Source organism: Bufo bufo, chromosome 2 (assembly GCF_905171765.1).
Source record: "Bufo bufo chromosome 2, aBufBuf1.1, whole genome shotgun sequence".
In the NCBI taxonomy this organism is placed as follows: domain Eukaryota; kingdom Metazoa; phylum Chordata; class Amphibia; order Anura; family Bufonidae; genus Bufo; species Bufo bufo.
The window spans coordinates 158,261,289-158,285,726 of NC_053390.1; the positions used below are offsets into that span (position 1 = coordinate 158,261,289).

At 43.9% G+C, this 24,438-nt stretch overlaps 1 protein-coding gene across 2 annotated transcripts in view; it reads left to right on the top strand.

Annotated features, from left to right (window-relative positions):
- FER (FER tyrosine kinase) overlaps window positions 1–24,438 on the top strand; it is a 307,686-nt gene that overhangs the window by 32,688 nt on the left and 250,560 nt on the right. For both annotated transcript variants that reach the window (XM_040421608.1, XM_040421607.1), the window contains exons 4-5: window positions 16,363–16,639; window positions 19,420–19,593. In XM_040421608.1, coding sequence (XP_040277542.1) covers window positions 16,433–16,639; window positions 19,420–19,593 — 381 coding nt within the window. In that variant the 5' untranslated portion in view covers window positions 16,363–16,432. The remainder of the gene's footprint in view (window positions 1–16,362; window positions 16,640–19,419; window positions 19,594–24,438) is intronic.

A 24,438-nucleotide genomic window follows, 5' to 3' on the forward strand; every position in this document is an offset into this window, starting at 1 on the left:
TGTAACTATAAAGTTATTCTGGTCAGAATATAGTGAAGAAAATAATATTTTTTTTTAGGTAATTGTACTGACCCTGAGAATAAAGGTTACAGGTCAGTTTTAGCGCATAGGGAACACCATAGAAAAAGAAACCTGTAAACCTGTGGCAGAATTGCATTTTTCTTTTGAATTCCACCCCATTTGGATTTTTCCCCCAGCTTTCCACTATATTTAATGCAATATTAAATGGTGCCTTGAGAAGGTATGAGTGTGCCACTTGACTATTCTCGGTGCTCTCATAGGAATGAAAGGAGGTCGACCGCACATGCGCAGTGCGCCCTCTAGGACTTTCCTGGCTCCGTTCTAAGTATAGGTGCTGGTCCCAGAGTTGGGACCCACAGCTATCAGACATTAGGGACATATCCTAGCGATATGCCCCAGTGTCTGAGATGGGAATAACCATTTAAGTCCTTTTAAGTTATATATACAAATCATGGCACCACTGCAAAGCATGTTATTGCCACTGTGCATGCATCCTGACTTCTTAAAGCTTATTACACTTCTCTTTGCCAAACACATTGATGTGCAGTCAAATGGGGAAGGCTGTGTGATCATTAGGCCTCATGCACATGGCAATACATGGCATAATATGCCCAACCTGCAAAACTATTACCATGCATACCATCAAATAACAAAAATACACTTGACTAGAGAGTGGAGGTAAATGGCCAAGGCCTGATTTATTAAACAAATACCAAATACAACTTAATTAAACTTTAAAGAGCCTAGTCATAAACTCAGACTCCAATACCATAAATAAATAAATATATATATATATATATATATATATATATATATATATATATATATAATCTGAGTCCATCCCATCACGGGACGACTATCATTACTTCACCCAACATCAGGCCATGGCCCCAACTATTTACCATATATAAGGGCGGGCGGGAGGGGCACGAAGAATCCGGCTCCACAGGCAGGTTCAGTTCAAAGACAAGCCCAGCCTGCGGAGCACGGATAATTATAGCCCTCCAAACATTCCAATAAGCCAATCAGATGTCATCTCCAGGGTTCCGCTAATCTTCCCCGAAACCCTGGGACAACATAGGCTAAAATCCCAGCCAATTGCAGGACACTCACTGGGCAGAAATATTCTTCTGCCCAGAGATCCCACAAGAGCGGGAAACCCTTTTCCCTCCAAAACTACCTCCCAGAATAACCATCTTGTCACCAGGCAGATAATCCCACAGGGCATACAGCCATCAGGCAAATGCCAGTATGGCCATGTGTCCCCCTCCATAATGTCCGAGGTCCCTTCATGACAGTGAAAAATGGCCGTATGACAGCCGTCACACGGCCATTTTTAGCACCAATGAAAGTCTATGGGGCTATTCACATGGCCGTTCTTTTAATGGCCAGTGAACAGCTTCTGTCCAAAAAGAGGACGTCCTATTTTTGGCCGTTTCCACGGCCAGATGGACCCCATTGAAATCAATAGGACCGCTTTTAACTGCCGCTTAGACAGGAGTGCACCTGTCTAACAGGCGTTAACAACGGGAACACTTTAACAATATGGCCATTTAGGGGTTAAAGAAAACCCAAAAACCTTATCTTATCAACTTGCTCGAGCTACAGCAGTCTCTTCTCTCTCCACTGAGCAGGACCTACTGAAGGCCCTGCAATATGCGTGATGACGTGGGAGCACGCGGTGACATCATCGTGCACATTGTAGGTCCTTTAGCAGGTCCTGTTTATTGAAGAGAAAAGAGACTACTGAAGCGCGAGCAAGTGGGTGAGGGAGGGTTTTTATTTTTTGGTCAAATTAACAAAAAAAAAAATATATATATATATATATATATATATATATATATATATATATATATATAAAAAATAATGGGGGCCACTATGGGGGCATTATTTACATTAGGGGCATTATTAAAGCTGGGGGCAGTAAAAAAAAATCCTATACTATGGGAGACAATATTTTACACGTGGGTCTACATGGGGCATTATTAAAGCTGGAGGCAGTAAAAAAATAAATAAAAAAATCCTACACTATGGGGACAATATTTTAGCTGGGAGCCTACCATTCTATGAAGAACGGACACACGGCCAGTAAATGGATGCACACAGTGATGCAGAATGACCATGAAAACCTGACAGTGTGTCTGGTTTTAACTGACATTTTTTTCTCTGTCGCGGGCATGTAGCCTTTAACTACTTACTTCATCTGACAAAAAGCTAATCCTCCGAGAATCTGAAACCTCACCCATCAACACTTCTGGCTTGTTATTATTACATGTCAAAAGTTTTATGCAAAAGCAATGATACTTTAAACAATATTTTAACTGTTCTGTTGCACTGGCTTATTTGCTTTGCATGTAAATAAGTTACCGTATATCATTCTCTGGTATATTTCTTCGCTTACACACTTGTCTGTACATATGTAGCTTTTGTGATGGTGCAGTAAACATACAATGCATTCAGAAAGTCTTTTAGACCTTTTCACATTTTGTTACGGTGTCTTGTGTTAAAAGAAAAAATAATAATAATTATCTATCTGCATTCAGTAGCCCAAAATGAAAAGTGAAAACTAAAATTTGCATGGACTTAAGTATTCAGACCCTTTGCTATGACATGTGACTTCTAGCTCTGGGGGCCTATTTCTCTTGATCATCTTGGAGACATTCTACACTTTGAACTCTACCTGTGGTAAATTCAGTTGGCTGGACATGATTTGGTAAGATACAGCCCTGTCGATATAAGGTCTCTCAGCTGACAAATTATATCAGAGAAAAAACCAACCCATGATGAGGAATTGGAACTGCCTGTAGAGCTTAGGCTACTTTCACACCTGCGTTTGGTGCGGATCCGTCTGGTATCTGCACAGACGGATCCGCACCTATAATGCAAACGCTTGGATCCGTTCAGAACGGATCCGTTTGCATTATCATGAACAAAAAAAAAAAAAAAAAAAAAAATTATTATTATTATTTTTTTTTTTTTTTGTTCATGATAATGCAAACGGATCCGTTCAGACTTTACATTGAAAGTCAATGGGAGACGGATCCGTTTGAAAATTGAGCCATACTGTGTCAACTTCAAACGGATCCGTCCCCATTGACTTACATTGTAAGTCTGGACGGATCCGTTCGCCTCCGCACGGCCAGGCGGACACCCGAACGCTGCAAGCAGCGTTCAGGTGTCCGTCTGCTGAGCGGAGCGGAGGACAAACGCTGCCAGACTGATGCATTCTGAGCGGATCCGCCTCCACTCAGAATGCATTAGGACTGGACGGATCCGTTCGGGGCCGCTTGTGAGACTCTTCAAACGGAACTCACAAGCGGAGCCCCGAACGCTAGTGTGAAAGTAGCCTTAGATGCAGCATTGTGTGGAGGCACAGATCAGGAGAAGGGTACAAAAACTTTCTGCTACACTGAAAGTTATCAAGAGCACAGTGGCCTCTATAATTCTTTTAATGGAATAAGTTTGGAACAACCTGGACTCTTCCTAGGACTGGCTGTCCCACCAAACTAAGTACTTGGGGGAGAAACTTCCAGAAGGTCAACCATCTCTGCAGCAATCTCCCAATCTGGACTTTATGGCATAGTGGTCAGAAAGGAGCCTCTCCTCAGTCAAGCCCTGGAGTTTGCAAAAAGCACCTAGAGGACCCTTAGATAATGAGAAATGATTCTGTGGTCTGAAATCAAGCTTGAACGTTATGGCCTCAATTCTATGTGTTATGTTTGGTGGAAACCAGGTACTGCTCAGTACTATCTCTACAGTGAAGCATGGTGGTGGCAGCATCATGCGGTGGGGAATTTTTTTAACGACTGGTTAAATTAAGAGAAGGCTGAATAGGGCAAAATACAGAGATATTCTTAAAGGGGTTCTTCACTTCGCTTTAACTAATCTATCCTCTGGATAGATCATCAGCTTCTGATCGGTGGGGGTCCGACACCAGGGACTCCCGCTGATCAGCTGTTTGAGAAGGCAGCGGCGCTCCAGGAGCGCCGCTGCCTTCTCACTGTTTACCGCTGGCCCAGTGACGTTGCGACTAGTATCAAGTAGCGTGGGCGGGGCTAAGCTCTGTTCACTTGAATGGAGCTTAGCCCCGCCCACACTAGTTGATACTAGTCATGACGTCAGTGGGCCGGCGGTAAACAGTGAGAAGGCCTCGGCGCTCCTGGAGCGCCGCTGCCTTCTCAAACAGCTGATCGGCGGGACCCCCGCCGATCAGAAGCTGATGATCTATCCAGAGAAACCCCTTTAATGAAAACCTAATCCAGAATGCCATGGACCTCAGACTGGACCAACCTCCGTGGAAGGGGTCAAATTCCTAAACCCTGAAACGCGTTTGGTACGAACCTCCATGATTGGATTACAGACACATACTTTCGATCAATTCAGGAGGAGCAGGATTTATTATTCGACAGATCTGATAACGTCAGCCGCATTAGATCTTTGCTGTACAAGGGAAACCTGCACTTCCAGCGAACCTACGCGGACTTCCGGTGTTGGCGTGGGATCTTCTGAAGATCAACAACCCTCGAGACCGGAGCACCGATACACACAGAAGGCGCATCGAGTCGAGGGTAGGCGTTTCCATTGAAGCCCTCTGGGTAAGATCGATGTGTCTGCAACAGTAAGCGATCGCTCTTCGAAATATACAGCGGGACGCCGCTCTGAATATAACCAACGCTGACTTGCACCTTAGATTGGAGCCCAGTTGATACAAGTAATAACAGGAAATTAACTGTGTATACCTAGAGCATTTTGTATTTTTGGTGCTAGACACCAGCCCAACTTTGATTCCATTGATGGACTAATACTGTGTATATTTTTTTATATATTTTTTATTTATTTAAATTTTTATTCCTATTTTTATCTGTATTGTTGTTCTAGTATGCCTTAATACCATCACTAATGCTGCTACTTAATCAGCTGGGAATAATTATATTTTTGTTATATTATCAATAAGTTTTATACTTACCATTATCCACTGTTCTCATTGCTATTGAGAGTGCCCCACTGTTATCCACTATTATTTTCTCTTCTTTCAGATTGGGTGATATGTTAGTGGGTGCACCTCACGTTGTTCCCTAGTCACTCTTGTGCGTCATATCCCTGTTATTCATCCATGAGCTGTTGAGTGCAGAATGATATGGAAAAACTAGATTTTTTACATTTTAGCATAATGCCTGTGAAACGTGTGAAAAAATGAAAGGGTCTGAAATGTTAGTTTGTCCATAATGTATTGGAGATACTCTAAGTACAGTACATAAGACCCATAGTCGGGCAGGAATTCGCAGCATTAGTCATTATAATGCTGTGAGTAGGGTCAGAGGAGCAGTGTTTGGCCCAGGAAATGCGGCTGTGACATGGAATGAGTTTCCCGGACTTAACACGCTTGTGAGATTCTGGCCTCACGTTCACTCCTCAGTTTGGCTTAGAAATCGACGTTAGATCCTCAAATTGCAGCCCCAGGAGTTGTCAATGTCTGGCAGCTGTTGAACTACACAGCACAGGCAGGGATGGGTCAAGGATACAGTTGAGCGATTTGGGGTTATCAGGGGTCAATTTCAGGATAGTGGTCTGAAAACTGCAGAAGCTTCAGGGACATTGAGGGGCTCATATCTGAGTCTAATGAGGGGTCAGGCACAAGTCTAGGTAATGGGGGGGGGGGGGGGGGGGGGGCGGCGGCGCACTGCACTGCACCACCAATGAATGTAATTAAAAAGAGGACCTTTCGTGGGTCCAAAGAATATGAACTTAGTAGCAGGCTGCATAGAGCGGCGCCCAGGGATCTAAGTGCACTTGCTGTGGCCCCCGGTATTTTCAATATTCAGAGCAAGGAGGAGGAGACGCCAGTGTCTCTCCTTCTCCCGGACAGCAGCGCTGTCCAATCACAGCGCAGAGCTCTGAGCCAGGGAGGTTTTTTTTTTCTCCCTGGGTCTGAGCGCTGTGCTCTGATTGGACAGCGCTGCTGTCCGGGAGAAGGAGAGACACTGGCGTCTCCTCCTTGCTCTGAATATTGAAAATACCGGGGGCCACAGCAAGTGCACTTAGATCCCTGGGCGCCGCTCTATGCAGCCTGCTACTAATTCTTTGGACCCACGAAAGGTCCTCTTTAACTCCTTTATACAATTGTCTGCAGCGATATCACAGACCCGGCACCCGGCCTCAATAACAGGGGATGCGATCTGTGGCACCTGAATGAGGGTTTAATTGCCGCGGATCGCATGCCCTGTTATTGAGGCTGGGTGCCGGGTCTGTGATACCGCTGCCTATACTTATGTTTTACATTCATCGGTTGCGCAGTGGCGAAGGCTACTCCCCTCCTCCTCCCCTACTATCTCCCCATTGGTGGTAGTGGCGGCCGCGTCACAGTGGAGAGGGAGGGACTCCTTCCTTCTCCACTCACTGTGCTGTGCTACTCAAGAGAACTTAGGCTGCACAGGATCGCGGCAGTACAGTCGCAAATGGCGACAAGACTAAAAAGTCTTGTCGCCATCTGCAAATTTTAAGGCGCATTGGCGACCGTTTTGGTCGCCATCTGGAGCCCAGCATACAGTAGATCACTATCAGTCAATGGGGGGGCGGGGAGGTTTTGCGTTCAGAAAAAGCAGAGCTTTAAATGCATAAATTACAACTTTTTCTAATCTTTCCTCACAAAACTACCGGTATATATCAATCTGCTCAGCTCGTCCTGCTCTATAACATGGTGTTTGCAGATTGCTCTCCATTTAGTGGTTACAAAAGATCTGTAGAGACTGTTATACTTCAAATAAAGCACAAGGGCCACCACAACCAGGGAGCAAAGGAGGCCATATAATAAGGCACCAATACTATGCAGCGGGGATGCCATGTACAGCTTCTTGCTTGAGGCCCTATGTACATGATCCTATCCATTAATCAGAAAATTATAATGAATAAATCACCTTCAGGTTTTACTATTAATTTTCTTGAAATTTCCCATTTCTGAATGCACTGTCTATCTAGAACATTTCTTCATTTCTTTTACAACACCGCTAATTCTTCCCTTGACATTGATGATCCTGTGGGGGCATAATGTTGACATGTACATGCTGGTGGAAAGTAGGACATATCTTTACATCTGACAGTCTCCACACTTCATCAGTTTAGTGTCCTAACAGTTTCTGGTGTCATTATGTGGCTTCCACACTAGACATGTCCTCTGGTATAAATTTCAGTGTTCGTGCAAACATTGATTGTATATTGATAGAGCCCGGTATGTCAGATGGGTTAGGGAACTCCCTACATGGCCACCACTTCTGTGCCTTAACACCACGGTGGAACCCTGGTTCCTGTGGAATTCTTACTTTATTATCTACCTCAAAGAAACCTGGTTGGTTTAGAAACTGATGCAGCGTATCTATATCTCATGTTGCTGGTCTACATGTTCTAGGGATGGGTGATGAGGTGGTGACTAACGCATGATTTGAATTGGAAATATGGATTACTATTTTTAGAAATGTGTTAGCCGTGTTCTGCTACCTGCTTTCTGTCTCTACATGTGGGTGAAATTCTACATGTCTTACTATTTTCAGATATAAGGGTCCATTCACACGTCCGTATGTGTGTTTTGCGGATCCGCAAAACATGGACACCGGCAATGTTCTTTCCGCATTTTGCGGACCGCACATCGCTGGCACTCTCATAGAAAATGCCTTTACGCACAAGAATAGGCAGGGTAGATTTGATTTAAATTACGATTTAAATCACGATGTAAATCACTAGACAGTAAGGCTTGATTTAAATCATAGTTTTCTACATAAAGACTAATTCTTGCTGGTATACCGTATTTTTCGCCCTATAAGACGCACCGGCCTATAAGACGCACCTAGGTTTTTGAGGAGGAAAATAAGAAAAAAATATTTTTTACCAAAAGGTGTGCTTTTGGTGGGTTTTGAATGAATGGTGGTCTGTGCATGACACTATTATGGGGGATCTGTGGATGACGCACTGTCATATGGGGGATCTGTGGATGACGCACTGTCATATGGGGGATCTGTGGATGACGCACTGTCATATGGGGGACCTGTGGATGGCGCTGTTATGGGGACCTGTGGATGGCGCTGTTATGGGGACCTGTGGATGGCGCTGTTATGGGGATCTGTGGATGGCGCTGTTATGGGGGATCTGTGGATGGCGCTGTTATGGGGGATCTGTGGATGGCGCTGTTATGGGGGATCTGTGGATGGCGCTGTTATGGGGGATCTGTGGATGGCGCTGTTATGGGGGATCTGTGGATGGCGCTGTTATGGGGGATCTGTGGATGGCACTGTTATGGGGGATCTGTGGATGGAAATGTTATGGGGGGGATCTGTGGATGACACTGCTATGTCATCCACAGATCCCCCTCATAACAGTGTACTCCAAAATACACCGGCCCTTTGCTTTCCGAATTATTTAGAAGCATGATTCCTTATCCTGTTATTAAGTTTAACTAACGCTGCGCTCTCCCATGTTCCCATGTCTTCCCTGTATCCCCACAGCACTTACGAACACTCTTCCATAGCAGGCAGAGCGGACTGCAGCAGTAACGTCACTCACTGACGTCGAGCGCCTGCTTTATTCATAAAGTGGCCAGAACAGGCGCTCGACGTCAGTGAGTGATGTTACTGGTGCCGTCCGCTCTGCCTGCTATGGAAGAGTGTTCGTAAGTGCTGTGGGAATACAGGGGGGACATGGGAACATGGGAGAGCGCAGCGTTAGTTAAACTTAATAACCGGATAAGGAATCATGTTTTTAAATACTGCGGTGAGCGGCGGGGCCCGGTGTAAGAGTACAGTGACTACACCGGGTCCCGCCCCTAGTTACGGACTCCAGCCCCTCCTCTCTCCCGGCTCATACATAGCAGTCTGCGATGCTGCAGCGTCGCAGACTGCGATGTAAAATGGAAGCATTCGCCCCATAAGACGCAGGGGCATTTCCCCCCCACTTTTGGGGGGGGAAAAAGTGCGTCTTATGGGGCGAAAAATACGGTAACTTATAATATGCAAGTAGATGAAGATTTTTAGATTAACAACTTTTCCTATTAGTTTGATTTACGTTGATTCTGCATTCATAGGTTTGTAGAAGTTGGGATTAAGGTATTTTTTTCTCAACTCTGTTCATGTTATAACATTTTTGCTGTGAAGAAGAGGCATGTGATCTCTGCTGAGTCAAATTCAGTTTTGAGAACTGCAAAAGTAAACCAAGCATCTGTGATAATATCTTGTAGGCAGAGAAACTGCCCAATAATCTTACAAAAACCTCTGGAAGAGCATGACATTGTGAATGGATTAATGGAATTTATTTACCAAAAAATTACACTTATAGAAACATAGAATGTGTCGGCAGATAAGAACCATTTGGCCCATCTAGTCTGCCCAATATACTGAATACTATGAATAGCCCCTGGCCCTATCTTATATGAAGGATGGCCTTATGCCTATCCCATGCATGCTTAAACTCCTCCACTGTATTTGCAGCTACCACTTCTGCAGGAAGGCTATTCCATGCATCCACTACTCTCTCAGTAAAGTAATACTTCCTGATATTACTTTTAAACCTTTGCCCCTCTAATTTAAAACTATGTCCTCTTGTAGCAGTTTTTCTTCTTTTAAATATTCTCTCCTCTTTTACCTTGTCGATTCCCTTTATGTATTTGAAAGTTTCTCTCATCTCCCCTCTGTCTTGTCTTTCTTCCAAGCTATACATGTTAAGGTCCTTAGATCTTTCCTGGTAAGTTTTATCCTGCAATCCATGGACCAGTTTAGTAGCTCTTCTCTGAACGCTCTCCAAAGTATCGATATCCTTCTGGAGATATGGTCTCCAGTACTGAGCACAATACTCCAAATGAGGTCTCACTAGTGCTCTGTAGAGCGGCATGAGCACCTCCCTCTGTCTACTGGTAATGCCTCTCCCTATACACCCAAGCATTCTGCTAGCATTTCCTGCTGCTCTATGACATTGTCTGCCTACCTTTAAGTCTTCTGAAATAATGACCCCCTAAATCCCTTTCCTCAGATACTGAGGTTAGGACTGTATCACTGATTTTATATTAATCTCTTGGGTTTTTACGCCCCAGGTGCATTATCTTGCATTTATCAACATTAAATTTTAGTTGCCAGATTTTTGACCATTCCTCTAGTTTTCCTAAATCCTTTTCCATTTGGTGTATCCCTCCAGGAACATTAACCCTGTTACAAATCTTTGTGTCATCAGCTAAAAGACACACCTTACCATCGAGGCCTTCTGCAATTTCGCTGATAAAGATATTAAACAATATGGGTCCCAGAACAGATCCCTGAGGTACCCCACTGGTAACAAGACCTTGGTCTGAATATACTCCATTGACTACAACCCTCTGTTGCCTGTCCCTCAGCCACTGCCTAATCCATTCAACAATATGGGAGTCCACGTACAGCCTTATTCTACATAATTAAAAAACTAATCTTTATTTCATGATGGAATAACCTTTGGATGGTAATATATTTTCCTCAAAAAGCATTTTATATAAAAAAATCTGATTTTAAATAAAAAAAATCTGATTTAAATTAAAAAAAATCTGATTTAAATAAAAAAAAAATCCGATTTAAATAAAAAAAATCCGATTGAAATAAAAAAAATTCAGATTTATTTAACCTCTTAAGGACACATGACGTACTGGTACGTCATGAGTTGTTCCGATCACTGCCGCCCGGCCGGCAGTGATTGGAACAAGGTGCCTGCTCAAATCATTGAGCAGGCACCTAGGCTAAATGCGTGACCCCCGTGACCCCCGTGACCCCCCCATGTTGGCGATCGCAACAAACCGCAGGTCAATTCAGACCTGCGGTTTGATGCGCTTTTTGCAGTTTCTGATCCCCGCGGTCCCTGACCGCGAAGATCAGAAACTTTATAATGTCCAAAATATATCTGTTTCCCCCCCCCTGCACCCCTGAGTAATTTTAGCCCCGTGGGAGGTGCAGGGGGAGGGTTGCGGGCGGTGCGGGAGGCGGGCCGTGCGGCAGGCGGGATCGCGATCCCCCGCCCGCCTCCCCTTGAATGATCGTTGGTGGTTAGTGGGTATACCAGGGTGCCAGCACTTTGCTGGCACCCTGGTATAAACGGCTGACATCTGCGATGCGATGTCAGCCGTTTGACCCTTTCCATACAGCGGTTCGTACGGACCGCTGTATGGAAAAAGTTAACAGTAAGAGGGAGAGAGCTCCCAGACAGCCCCCCGACAGATCCCCTCCTTACCCTTCCCCGTCTGCGAAGTTCTGAGCAGACGGGGAAGGTTCCCATGGCAACAGGACGCCGTCCTGCTGTCCATGGTGCTGAACAGATCTGTGCTAAAAGGCAGAGATCTGTTCAGACAAAGTGTAAGTAAAATACAGTACAGTACAATATATATTATACTGTACTGTATTATACAGACATCAGACCCACTGGATCTTCAAGAACAAAAAAAGTAAAAATCAACAAACACATTTATCACTGATTAAAAATGCAAAAAATAAAATTACCTACACATGTTTGGTATCGCCGCGTCCGTAACGACCTGATCTATAAAACGGTCATGTTACTTTACCCGAACGGTGAACGCCATAAAAATAAAAAATAAAAAACTATGATGAAATTGAAATTTTGCCCACCTTACTTCCCAAAAAAAGGTAATAAAAGTGATCAAAAAAGTCGCATGTACGCCAAAATTGTAACAATCAAACCGTCATCTCATCCCACAAAAATCATACCCTACCCAAGATAATCGCCCCAAAACTGAAAAAACTATGGCTCTTAGACTATGGAAACACTAAAACATGTTTTTTTTTGTTTCAAAAATGAAATCCTTGTGTAAAACTTACATAAATTAAAAAAAAGTATACATATTAGGTATTGCCGCGTCCGTATCGACGGCTCTATAAAAATATCACATGATCTAACCCCTCAGATGACCACCGTAAAAAATTGAAAAAAAAAACGGTGTAAAAAAAGCAATTTTTTGTCATCTTACGTCACAAAAAGTGTAATAGCAAGCGATCAAAAAGTCATATGCACCCCAAAATAGTGCTAATCAAGCAGTCATCTCATCCCGCAACAAATGAGACCCTACTTAAGATAATCGCCCAAAAACTGAAAAAACTATGGCTCTTAGGGCTCTTTCACACTTGCGTTCTTGTCTTCCGGCATAGAGTTCCGTCGTCGGGGCTCTATGCCGGAAGAATCCTGATCAGGATTATCCTAATGCATTCTGAATGGAGAGAAATCCGTTCAGGATGCATCAGGATGCATCAGGATGTCTTCAGTTCCGGAACGGAACGTTTTTTGGCCGGAGAAAATACCGCAGCATGCTGCGCTTTTTGCTTCGGCCAAAAATCCGGAACACTTGCCGCAAGGCCGGATCCGGAATTAATGCCCATTGAAAGGCATTGATCCGGATCCGGCCTTAAGCTAAACGTCGTTTCGGCGCATTGCCGGAGCCGACATTTAGCTTTTTCAGAGTGGTTACCATGGCTGCCAAGACGCTAAAGTCCTGGCAGCCATGGTAAAGTGTAGCGGGTAGCGGGGGAGCAGTGTACTTACCGTTCGTGCGGCTCCCCGGGCGCTCCAGAGTGACGTCAGGGCGCCCCAAGCGCATGGATCATGTGATCACATGGATCACGTCATCCATGCGCATGGGGCGCTCTGACGTCACTCTGGAGCGCCCCGGGAGCCGCACGGACTGTAAGTATACTGCTCCCCCGCTCCCCGCTCCTACTATGGCAACCAGGACTTTAATAGCGTCCTGGGTGCCATAGTAACACTGAACGCATTTGGAAGACGGTTCCGTCTTCAAATGCTTTCAGTACACTTGCGTTTTTCCGGATCCGGCGTGTAATTCCGGCAAGTGGAGTACACGCCGGATCCGGACAACGCAAGTGTGAAAGAGGCCTTAGACTATGGAGACACTAAAACATTTTCTTTGTTTTCAAAATGAAATCATTGTGTAAAACGTACATAAAAAAAAAAAGCATACATATTAGGTATCGCCGCGTCCGTGACAACCTGCTCTATAAAATTACCACATGATCTAACCTGTCAGATGAATGTTGTAAATAACAAAAAAAAATAAAAATGCCAAAAAAGCTATTTTTTGTTACCTTGCCTCACAAAAAGTGTAATATAGAGCAACCAAAAATCATATGTACCCTAAACTAGTACCAACAATATTGCCACCCTATCCCGTAGTTTCCACAATGGGGTCACTTTTTTGGAGTTTCTACTCTAGGGGTGCATCAGGGGGGCTTCAAATGGGACATGGTGTCAAAAAAACCAGTCCAGCAAAATCTGCCTTCTAAAAACCGTATGGCATTCCCTTCCTTCTGCGCCCTGCCGTGTGCCCGTACAGTAGTTTACGGCCACATATGGGGTGTTTCTGTAAACTACAGAATCAGGGCCATAAATATTGAGTTTGGTTTGGCTGTTAACCCTTGCTTTGTAACTGGAAAAAAAATATTAAAATGGAAAATCTGCCAAAAAAGTGAAATTTTGAAATTGTATCTCTATTTTCCATTAAATCTTGTGCAAACACCTAAAGGGTTAACAAAGTTTGTAAAATCAGTTTTGAATACCTTGAGGGGTGTAGTTTCTTAGATGGGGTCACTTTTATGGAGTTTCTACCAGGGCTGTGGAGTCGGTAGATAAATGTTCCGACTCCGACTCCTCAGTTTTATGTACTTCCGACTCCCCGACTCCGACTCCTCTGTATTAATATGCGAATGTATTTTATACATTCCTTGAGGGAAAGAAACGCAACCTACCACAGGACTACTGGCTGGGAAGTTGCTTTCTCCTTTGTGTGCTTATCTGCTGCTGAAGATAGGGCAGTGGGAGGATCCAGGAAGGGGCATTTATTCTAAAACATGATTTTCCTAGGAGAATCCCATAGTCATGTTTAAAGTTTAAGCTAACAATCGGAGTTTACAAGTTTTTATAGCCTTAGCTAAATGACAGCAGTTTTTCCAATGGTTTACAGCTTCAGTCTTGAACTATTGGCCCTCCATTCCCTTCACTTATACAAGTGTCTCACTCTCTAGTCCTGCAAAAAACATATTTATTTAATCCCTTATCAGTGAGAGGCTAGGTTACACATGGACGCTGCGTTCCCTGTAAAAGCAGAACACAACACTATGGAAAGTATAAGTATTGCAGCTCCTAATTGTGCGTTGCGTGCCATATAGTGAAGCACATGAAAAGCATGCTTCTTCACGGTCACTTAACGTGTTCGTTTTGCGGTTACGTGAGGCACTGCATGCATTGGTCTTTATTCTTACAGTAGAGAAGTCATTAATTATAACTTTTTGTGAATTGGGACATTTAAACTTGCTTTTTTTTTTTATTCCAATCTAAATTTAGTAGGAGTAGGAGTCGGAGTCGGTGCATTGTTTGCCGACTCTGACTCCAGGTACCCAAAATTTCCCTCGACTCCGACTCCTCGACTCCGACTCCGACTCCACAGCCCTGGTTTCTACTCCAGGGGTGCATCAGGGGGGCTTCTAATGGGACATGGTGTAAATAAACCAGTCCAGCAAAATCTGTCTTCCAAAAACCAAACGGCGCACCTTTCCCTCTACGCCTTACTGTGTGCCCGTACAGTAGTTTACAGCCACATATTGGGTGTTTATGTAAACGGCAGAGTCAGGGCAATAAAGATACAGTCTTGTTTGGCTGTTAACCCTTGCTTTGTTAGTGGAAAAAATGGGTTAAAATGGAAAATTAGGCAAAAAAATGAAATTCTCAAACTCTTGTGCAACACCTAAAGGGTTAACGAAGTTTGTAAAATCAGTTTTGAATACCTTGAGGGGTGTAGTTTCTTAGATGGGGTCATTTTTGGGTGGTTTCTATTATGTAAGCCTCGCAAAGTGACTACAGACCTGAACTGGTCCCTAAAAATTGAGTTTTTGTAAATTTCAGAATAATTTCAAGATTTGCTTCTAAACTTCTAAGCCTTATAACATCCCCAAAAAATTAAATATCATTCCCAAAACATTTCAAACATGAAATTTTTGGGGGTATTACTATGTATTACAGAAGTAGAGAAACTGAAACTTTGAAATTTGCAAATTTTTCCAATTTTTGGGTAAATTAGGTATTATTTTGTGCAAAAAAATTTATTTTTTTGACTTCATTTTACCAGTGTCATGAAGTACAATATGTGACGAAAAAACTATCTCAGAACGGCCTGGATAAGTCAAAGCGTTTTAAAGTTATCAGCACTTAAAGTGACACTGGTCAGATTTTCAAAAAATGGCCTGGTCCTTAAGGTGAAATAAGGCTGTGTCCCTATGGGGTTAAAAAAAATATTTTTTAAATCATAGATTTTTATCCACCCTGAGAATAGGAATTGTTCTATTTTTTTGCGGATCCGCAAATGCGGATGAGAACAGCACATTCCGGCCCCATTGAAAATGAATGGGTCCGCACCTGTTTCGCAAAATTGCGCAACGGATGCGGACCTATATTGTGGACGTGTGAATGGACCCTTAGTTAACATGTTCTTCGTAGTGAAGGAAATGTTCAGATGTATAGGTTTTTTCAAACTGCAGTGTCCTCCTTTAGTTGACCTCGGTAGTGCCATCAGTTCTGTATATGTATAAGAATGTGTAATGCCACAGCACAGGCGGCATTTGTCTCCGACTGTGTATTTGGTGGCTGGTTGAATTCTCACGTCTGTGTGCAGATTTAGAGCGCTGGGAAGTTACAGAACTGGACTTGTTTCAGCAATAAACAGTACAACCTAGGAGTCGCCCACACTTATATGGGAGGGAGTGAGGTTACTGTTCAGTGCAGTTTGGATTTGTGCAATTACCAGCGTTGGGCGTGCTTCTCTGGTGATATGTATTGTATAGAAGGATCAGTGCAAACCAAGTGGAGGAGGCAAGGCAAAGTATATTCAATGGTTACAGCACACTTGTGGCCAATGGTGGAAATCGGGCCATGAAAGTAGGCATTTTGGGGACGTTCCAGTTGGTCCAAGGGATGGGGTTTAAAGGGCATCTGTCAGCAGATTTGTCCCTATGACATTGGCTGACCTGTTACATGTGCACTTGGCAGCTGAAGGCATCTTTGTTGGTCCCATGTTCATATGTGTCCACATTGCTGAGCAAGATGAAGTTTTAATACATGCAAATGAGCCTTAGGAGCAATGGGGGCGTTGCCTTTACACCTAGAGGCTCTGTTCTAGGTGTAAAGCAGAGCCTCTAGGTGTAAAGGCAACTAGAGCAGAGCCTCTATTTATCTGAATGTTGAGTCTACCTCTCTCCTGTGTGGACTAAATATGAGTAAAACCCTTCTAGTTCTAGCACATTGTGACTCCGAGGTTTGGTTTTCTTTCAGACGCCCGAGCATGTGCTGACCAAAAGAAACTTCTCCGTCAAGACCAGACCCTCTAAGTGCCTTGGTGAAGATGGGGTTTGGCATGGATCTTAAATTTTCGCATGATGCTTTGCTAAAGCTTCAAGATTGGGAGCTGCGCCTCCTGGAAACTGTGAAAAAGTTTATGGCTTTGAGAATTAAAAGCGACAAGGATTATGCCTCTACTCTACAAAATCTTTGCAATCAAGTTGATAAGGAAAGTGCTCCTCAGCTTGACTACATCAGCAGTGTATCCAAGGTAAGACTGGGTTTTGATAGTGATCCAAATTCAGTTCATTGAAACCGCATGGGGGCCAGGTCTTGTGGCTTTGTCAGCAGATCTAAGTATATAAATACTTTCTGGAGTTTGACTTCTTGGATATTTAATGAGTAGGTAGCATATGACCTACCTTTTTCAGATCGAAGATGAGGCACGTTCGATGTTGGTGGGTATAAGGCAAGCTGTTTTAAGGATGGCCATACACATTTGACTAATTGTTTCAGCGTGATCATTTGACCATCTAGAGCAGGGTTTCTCAACTCCGGTCCTCGGGACCCACCTACCAGTCAGGATTTGAGAATATCCCACAGAATGAATACCTGTGTTAAGTCCTGATTCATGGACACTAATTATATCACCTGCTCAATACTAAGGAAATCCCTGAAAACATGACTGGTAGGTGGGTCCCGAGGACCGGAGTTGAGAAACCCTGATCTAGAGTGTATTAGATGTTCAGCCATTACACGTTGAGGCGGAAGAATCAGGTGTGTCGAGTTTCAGTATGTAAAATCCTTTGTTCTCATTGGAGGTAACTTGCCAACAGAGTTGTCTGGCAGCAACTTATTCACCCTCCCACTGAGAACACGTGCCCGCTTGTCCAAACTTATCATGTATGGAGAAAGCGGAAGGAGTAGCTGCCTGCTGAACAAGTGGTAAGACAGCTGCTGATGGTGTATTTCCACTTTAAAGGGTAACTTAAAGGGGTTGTCCAAGATCAAAAATTATTTTTTAAAAACAGTTTACTCACTATTACTAGCCGAGTCAAGGTTCCCCAGATGTATTTAGGTCGTTTTTACACTGCTGCATGGCTCCTACGGTCCCCAACAGATTGTTGACATAGTTGTTTATCTGTGCGATCACTTCCTGCCGCACTGCACTGTGGGTCCCAGCGCAGCACGGCATCTCCCACTTTCTACAGTCTAACATCTCGTCCCTGCACCCGCCCCCCTCATATCGTCCACTCCTCCATCTATCCGCCCCCTTATAGAAAGCTGCATGACCGGTGACGTCCCCGGACTGGAGGGGCGTGGCTTAGCGCTATGTCAGCCAGCCTTGTTACCGCCCCTTCTTCAACTCTGCATAATTACTTAGCGCTAAGCCACGCCCCTCCAGTCCGGTGACGTCAACGGCAGCCTAAGTAATTATGCAGAGTTGAAGAAGGGGCGGTAACAAGGCTGGCCGACATAGCGCTAAGCCACGCCCCTCCAGTCACCGGCAGCCTATGTCGGCCAGCCTTGTTACTGCCCCTTCTTCAACTCTGCATAATTACTTAGGCTGCCGGTGACGTCACCGGGCTCCCTGAGCAGCCGGAAGAAGAGGCTGCGATCGCCTGCAAGGGACCCGGTACGTCACCGGGTCTAAGAAAACAATGATTTCATATATGAAAACTGGGCTTCAAAAATTTTATTCAAGGGTAGGACATGCATGTATGTAATATGTATGTCACTATAGTACTATTGCAACCATGTCCCCAATCCCGGACAACCCCTTTAAGTTTTGTTGAAAAAATTAAGGTGCAGAAGATCTGCTCAGAGAGCTCTGCCCCTTTGTTTTTCACCGGCTCAGCTCAGGTTTTCGAGTGTGTGGTGTACAGTCCCCATATATTTTCTATGGATTTGTACTACACACTCTTGAAAAGCTGAGCAAAGTCAATGAAAGCTTAGGGGGCACAGTTCTCTGAGCAGCACTTCTGCACCTTCATTTTTTCCAAAAAACTACTGCGTAAGTGCAACCACCCAACATTCAGCTCCAACATGAATGGTAACCCATTTTAGGCCTCTTGCGCACAACTGTGGGTCCGCCATCCCCGTGTTGCGGACAGCAAACGGTACGGACCCATTGGCTTTAATGGGTCCGTGACCTGCAGGATGTGGAGAAACAGAGGACATGTACCGTCTTTTGCAGTGCAGAGGCGCAGACCTGGAAGCCCACTCAAGGACTTCTGTGTGTTTCTGCGGGCTTCCGGGTCCGTGCCTCCGTGCTGCAAAAGATAGTACTTGCCCTATCTTTCCCCGCATCTTGCAGATCGTGGACCCATTGAAGTCAGTGGGTCCACATCGAGATGCGGAGTGCACACGGCCAGTGCCTGTGTTTTGTAGACCTTGGATTAGGGCTCTTTCACACAAGCGGATGCCGTGCGTGGAATCCGCTGCGTGAAAGACAGCCAAGCCCCGCTCTGGACAGCAGAGACACGGAGCATTAACATGATTGATAATGCTCCTTGACTCTCTCTTTTTAATACAAAATCACAGTGACAACTTTATCTCACTGTGCTTTTGTAGTAAAAAGGTGACAGAGAGGCACGGAGCATTATCAGTCATGGTAATGCTCCGTGTCTTTGCTGTCCAGAGCGGGGCTTGGCTGTCTTTCACGCAGCAGATTCCATGCACAGCATCCGCTTGTGTGAAAGAGCCCTTACTCTGTGAACATACCCCATAAAAACCAGGGTTTAGCCAGCTTTAATTTCTGGTGCCATGTTCTTATATCTAATACCGCTTACTAACTAATGACTTTTCATGACTGGTGGTTTTAGGTTTTGTGCAGAAGTTTACATCTTATTATATTTCATGAATTAATTAATTTTTACATTATTGGTACTCCATACAGCAAAATGAATAAGATTTGTGTGCTCCTTACGTTTTGCTGTAGAAAGATCAGCCCATTGGGGCACTATGTACTGCAGCCCCCTCTAGCACTCCGTTCTGGCTCATAGATTGGCGGTCACCACCATTGGCGTTTGTTTTCTTCTTAACTTGTAGTCATGGCTGCACATGGTTCAGCAGACAGAGCAGTTGAGTAAGATCATGAAAAGTCATGCAGAAGAGCTCAACACAGGACCGCTTCACCGCCTCAATGTCATGATCAAAGACAAGCAGCAAGTGAAAAAGAGCTACAACAGCATCCACCAGCAGATCGAGGCCGAGTTGTACAAGGTATGCTCTTGGAATGAGGTCTTGCTCTCTTTTTTAATCTTCCTGAAGACTGGTCCGTTTTTTTTTAAATTAGGTGTTTGATAAAATGTGAGAAATGTGTAAAAAGGTGGGAAAACAAAAAGCCAAATAAAATTCATTAAGGTACAAATAGTACATGGACGGAGTATGAGGGTTGAGCTGCAGATTATATAAGCCATTGGCTATTTATAATGTCTCATTTAGTTCATGGAAATATGTCTGGCAGGGTAATGACCTTCCTGCAGGTCCTGTGCAGCTTATTAGTCACTTCTGCAAAATGTTTTGCTTCCCTAATTTATCAAGGCAATTAATAAAAATAATATATAAGCAAAAGTATTAGATATTTTTTTTATTTAATTTTTTAAGATTTCTTACGTTTTCTTTCAATAATTTTTTTGTTGATGATACCCTTGTGGGAAATGTATATTTTGTTTGTAATGTGCAGGCTGTTGCTGATGTCAGAAGTGGAATTTGCATGCTACTATGAAACAGTAAATGCATAGGGAAGCTGATTAACCCATAGCATACCAGGGCTGTTGATGTACGGTGCTGCAGACCGTGACCTAAGTCCCAGCGGCGTACATGTCCTGCGCTCTGATATCAGGCTGGCGAAGGAGCTTCGTCTACTCGATTGATGACAAGGACCCGACTGTTAGTGACAGCCGGACCCCTACTGTATGCGCCAGCATCGATGAAAACACAAATGCCGGCACATTAACTCTTTACATTCATCTGTCAAATCTGACAGGTTTTGCAGAGGGAGGGGACACCGTCCTTGACCCCATCGACCTCCCGTGCTGCGGTGACAGGGGGCCGATGACTGCTTTGGCCTTCCGGTATCTTACACAAGCATCGTAGCTGGCTAGCTACAGAAGCCTATGAGACCCAGCTCGCAGGCTGGGTCTCGTAGGCACACTGTCAGTGTGATGCTGACAGTTAATACAATACAATACACAAGGGTTCCCAGACTTATCAAACGTGGCTGAGCCACGTTTCTACCAATGCATTGATATTGTTTGTCCTGTACTGGTTTAGGCATCCTTTCCTTCTGTCCCTGTCGTGTCTGTGTATATGTTTCCTTGTGTTCTTGTCCTCTTTTGGGGTGGGGGTCTGATTGTATGCGAATTGTGATACCTTATTGACGGACTGCCTTATGTTTGGTATGTACGCAACGACTCTCTGTATTTTCATACTGCTATGTCATTGAACTGGTATGTTATCTTGGCTTGTGGTTGTATGCCTTTGCACTAACTTTTTGCCCTTAATAAAGAGATTGAACACAATGTATTGTAATGCATTGTAGAGGGGATCAGACCCCCCAAAATTTGAAGTCTCATAGTGGGACAAAAATAAAAAGTAAAAAGTAAAGTGTAATAAAAAAAAAATCTATTTCCCATAATCAAGTAATTAAGTCACTTAAAGTTGTAAAAAATTGAAAAAATAAAATAGACATATTAGGTCTGTAACAACTGGCTCTATAAAAATATCACATGATCTATCCCTTCAGGTGAACGCCATAAAAAAAAAACTGTGCCGACATTTTTTTGGGGTCATCTTGTCTCACAAAAAGCATAATATCAAGCAATCAAAAAATACTATGAACCTCAAAAGGGTACCAAGGAAAATGTCACCTCATCCTGCAAAAAATGAGCCCCCACACAAGACGGCAAACAATAATTTAAAAAAAAAATGGCGTTGCAAAAACATGATTTTGTTTTAAAAAATGCTTTATGTAAAGGTGGTGGAACATGAAGAAACTAAAATTGGTATCTCTGTAATCGTACTGACCAGCAGAATAAAAATAACATGTCCTTGCCGAACGGTGCATGCCGCAATAACAAAACCCTAAAAGCAGTTTAGCCTGCTTCCCAAAAAGTGAAAAAAAATTTGACCAGAAAGCTTTATGTACCCCAAAATAGAACCAGTGATGATGACAAGTCATCCCACAAAAAATAAGCTCTCACACAGCTCCGTCGAGAGAATCATAAACATATGGTTGTCAGAAAATGCCTTTACTGGTCCCTAGAGGCTGTTCAATAGCAACATGGCGCCCATTTAAAGGGGTTATCCGAGTTTTGGAAGAAAAAAAAAACCTTATAAAACTCATCAGGACATACATAAACATTAGGTAAGCTTGATTTCTTAAGAGAAAACCCATACTTACACCTTTGCATGGTGCTGTTATTATTGCTTTGTTTACATGCTGCAGCAAAGCTGTGGGGGCGTGTAACAATGGCTGAGCTCTGCCTCATGCAGATTTGTGGGCGTGAATAATCTGACCTTCCCCGCCCCCTGCTCTGCATTTTGCATAAAAAAACTGTCACCTGATCATCTCCTAGCTCACACAGGCAGAAGATCTTCCTGTCACATTGCGGATACACAGATATATATGTATCTAAGCTATATGACAGCCGTATGTATCTAAGCTATATGACAGCTGTATGTATCTAAGTTATATGACAGCTGTATGTATCTAAGCTATATGACAGCTATATGTATCTAAGCTATATGACAGCTATATGTATCTAAGCTATATGACAGCTATATGTATCTAAGCTATATGACAGCTATATGTATCTAAGCTATATGACAGCTATATGTATCTAAGCTGTACGACAGCTATATGTATCTAAGCTGTACGACAGCTATATGTATAAGCTGTACGACAGCTATATGTATCTAAGCTGTACGACAGCTATATGTATCTAAGCTGTACGACAGCTTTATGTATCTAAGCTGTACGACAGCTATATGTATCTAAGCTGTACGACAGCTATATGTATCTAAGCTGTACGACAGCTATATGTATCTAAGCTGTACGACAGCTATATGTATCTAAGCTGTACGACAGCTATATGTATCTAAGCTGTACGACAGCTATATGTATCTAAGCTGTACGACAGCTATATGTATCTAAGCTGTACGACAGCTATATGTATCTAAGCTGTACGACAGCTATATGTATCTAAGCTGTACGACAGCTATATGTATCTAAGCTGTACGACAGCTATATGTATCTAAGCTGTACGACAGCTATATGTATCTAAGCTGTACGACAGCTATATGTATCTAAGCTGTACGACAGCTATATGTATCTAAGCTGTACGACAGCTATATGTATCTAAGCTGTACGACAGCTATATGTATCTAAGCTGTACGACAGCTATATGTATCTAAGCTGTACGACAGCTATATGTATCTAAGGCTACTTTCACACTAGCGTTCTGCTGTCCGCTCGTGAGCTCCGTTTGAAGGGGCTCACGAGCGGAGCAGAACGCTTCCGTCCAGCCCTGATGCAATCTGAATGGATGCGGATCCGCTCAGACTGCATCAGTCTGGCGGCGTTCAGCCTCCGCTCCGCTCGCCTCCGCACGGCCAGGCGGACAGCTGAACGCTGCTTGCAGCGTTCGGGTGTCCGCCTGGCCGTGCGGAGGCGTGCGGATCCGTCCAGACTTACAATGTAAGTCAATGGGAACGGATCCGCTTGAAGATGACACCATATGGCTCAATCTTCAAGCGGATCCGTCCCCCTTTGACTTTACATTGAAAGTCTGAACGGATCCGCTCAGGCTACTTTCGCACTTAGAAATTTTTCTAAGTTATTAATGCAGACGGATCCGTACTGAACGGAGCCTCCGTCTGCATTATTATGATCGGATCCGTTCAGAACGGATCCGATCAAGCGCAAGTGTGAAAGTAGCCTTAGCTGTACGACAGCTATATGTATCTAAGCTGTACGACAGCTATATGTATCTAAGCTGTACAACACCTACTGTAGGTGTCATATAGCTTAGATACGATCACAGGAAGGGATCGGACACACCATTGAATCTTTCTGCGCGGCTGCCGTCACTGGTAAGGATCGCGCATGCACGATCCCTCACAGGAGTCGCAGCAGCCAGAGGAGAGAGAGGGGGGCGGGCACACAAAGCTTTGACATTTCGTGTACAGAGCCAGGGAGAAGCCTGTACACGAGACGCCACCAGCGGAGCCTGGTGGATGTCGTCAGGGCTCACGTGACCTGCATCGGCCGTGCAGAAACACGGCAGAATAAATAATATGAGTAAATTACAAATGTATTTTTAATAATGTTATAAGCCACCATAACATATATAGATATAACTCAGACAACCCCTTTAATGAATCCATTAAAATCTTTCCCTTCTGAATGTATGCAGCGTCCCCATACAGCAGTTTAAGCCCCCATTTATGTCATTTCAGCACCCAGTAGAACCCCTGTAACAATTTAAAGGGCATGGTGTGTCTCAGATTGCACAAGCTGGGCGCAACATATCGGGCACTAAAATGCCATATCTTTGCCTGTAAGACTTGCAATTTTAATTTTGCACGGTCCCCTGCGCATTAATGTCTACAAAACTCCTCTCCTCAATAAATACCTTGAGAGGTGTAGTTTCCGATAAAGGGTCACTTCTCAGGGGGTCCATTTATTATTTCACCCCAGAGTCTCTACAGTTGTCAGCACAATTCACCTCAATTGCACATCGGGCTCTTTTACTCCTGAACCCTATGGTATGTCTAGGCAAAAGATTAGGGCCACATGTAGGGTGTTTCTAAAATCGGGAAGCCTGGCATAATGATAAGAGGGTTCACTTTTCACACTGGCACCACAATGGGCACAACATATTGGGTAGTAAAATGGCTTTATCTGTGTAATAATTGCAGTTTTCACTTTGCACCATCTGCTGTGAATTGATTTTTGCAAAACACTTGTGCGGTCAAAATGCTCACGACATCCCTTGGTACCTGCACAGAGTCACTATCCAATCAGTGCTGCCATTTTCAGACTGTGTAGGTACCCACCCCCCC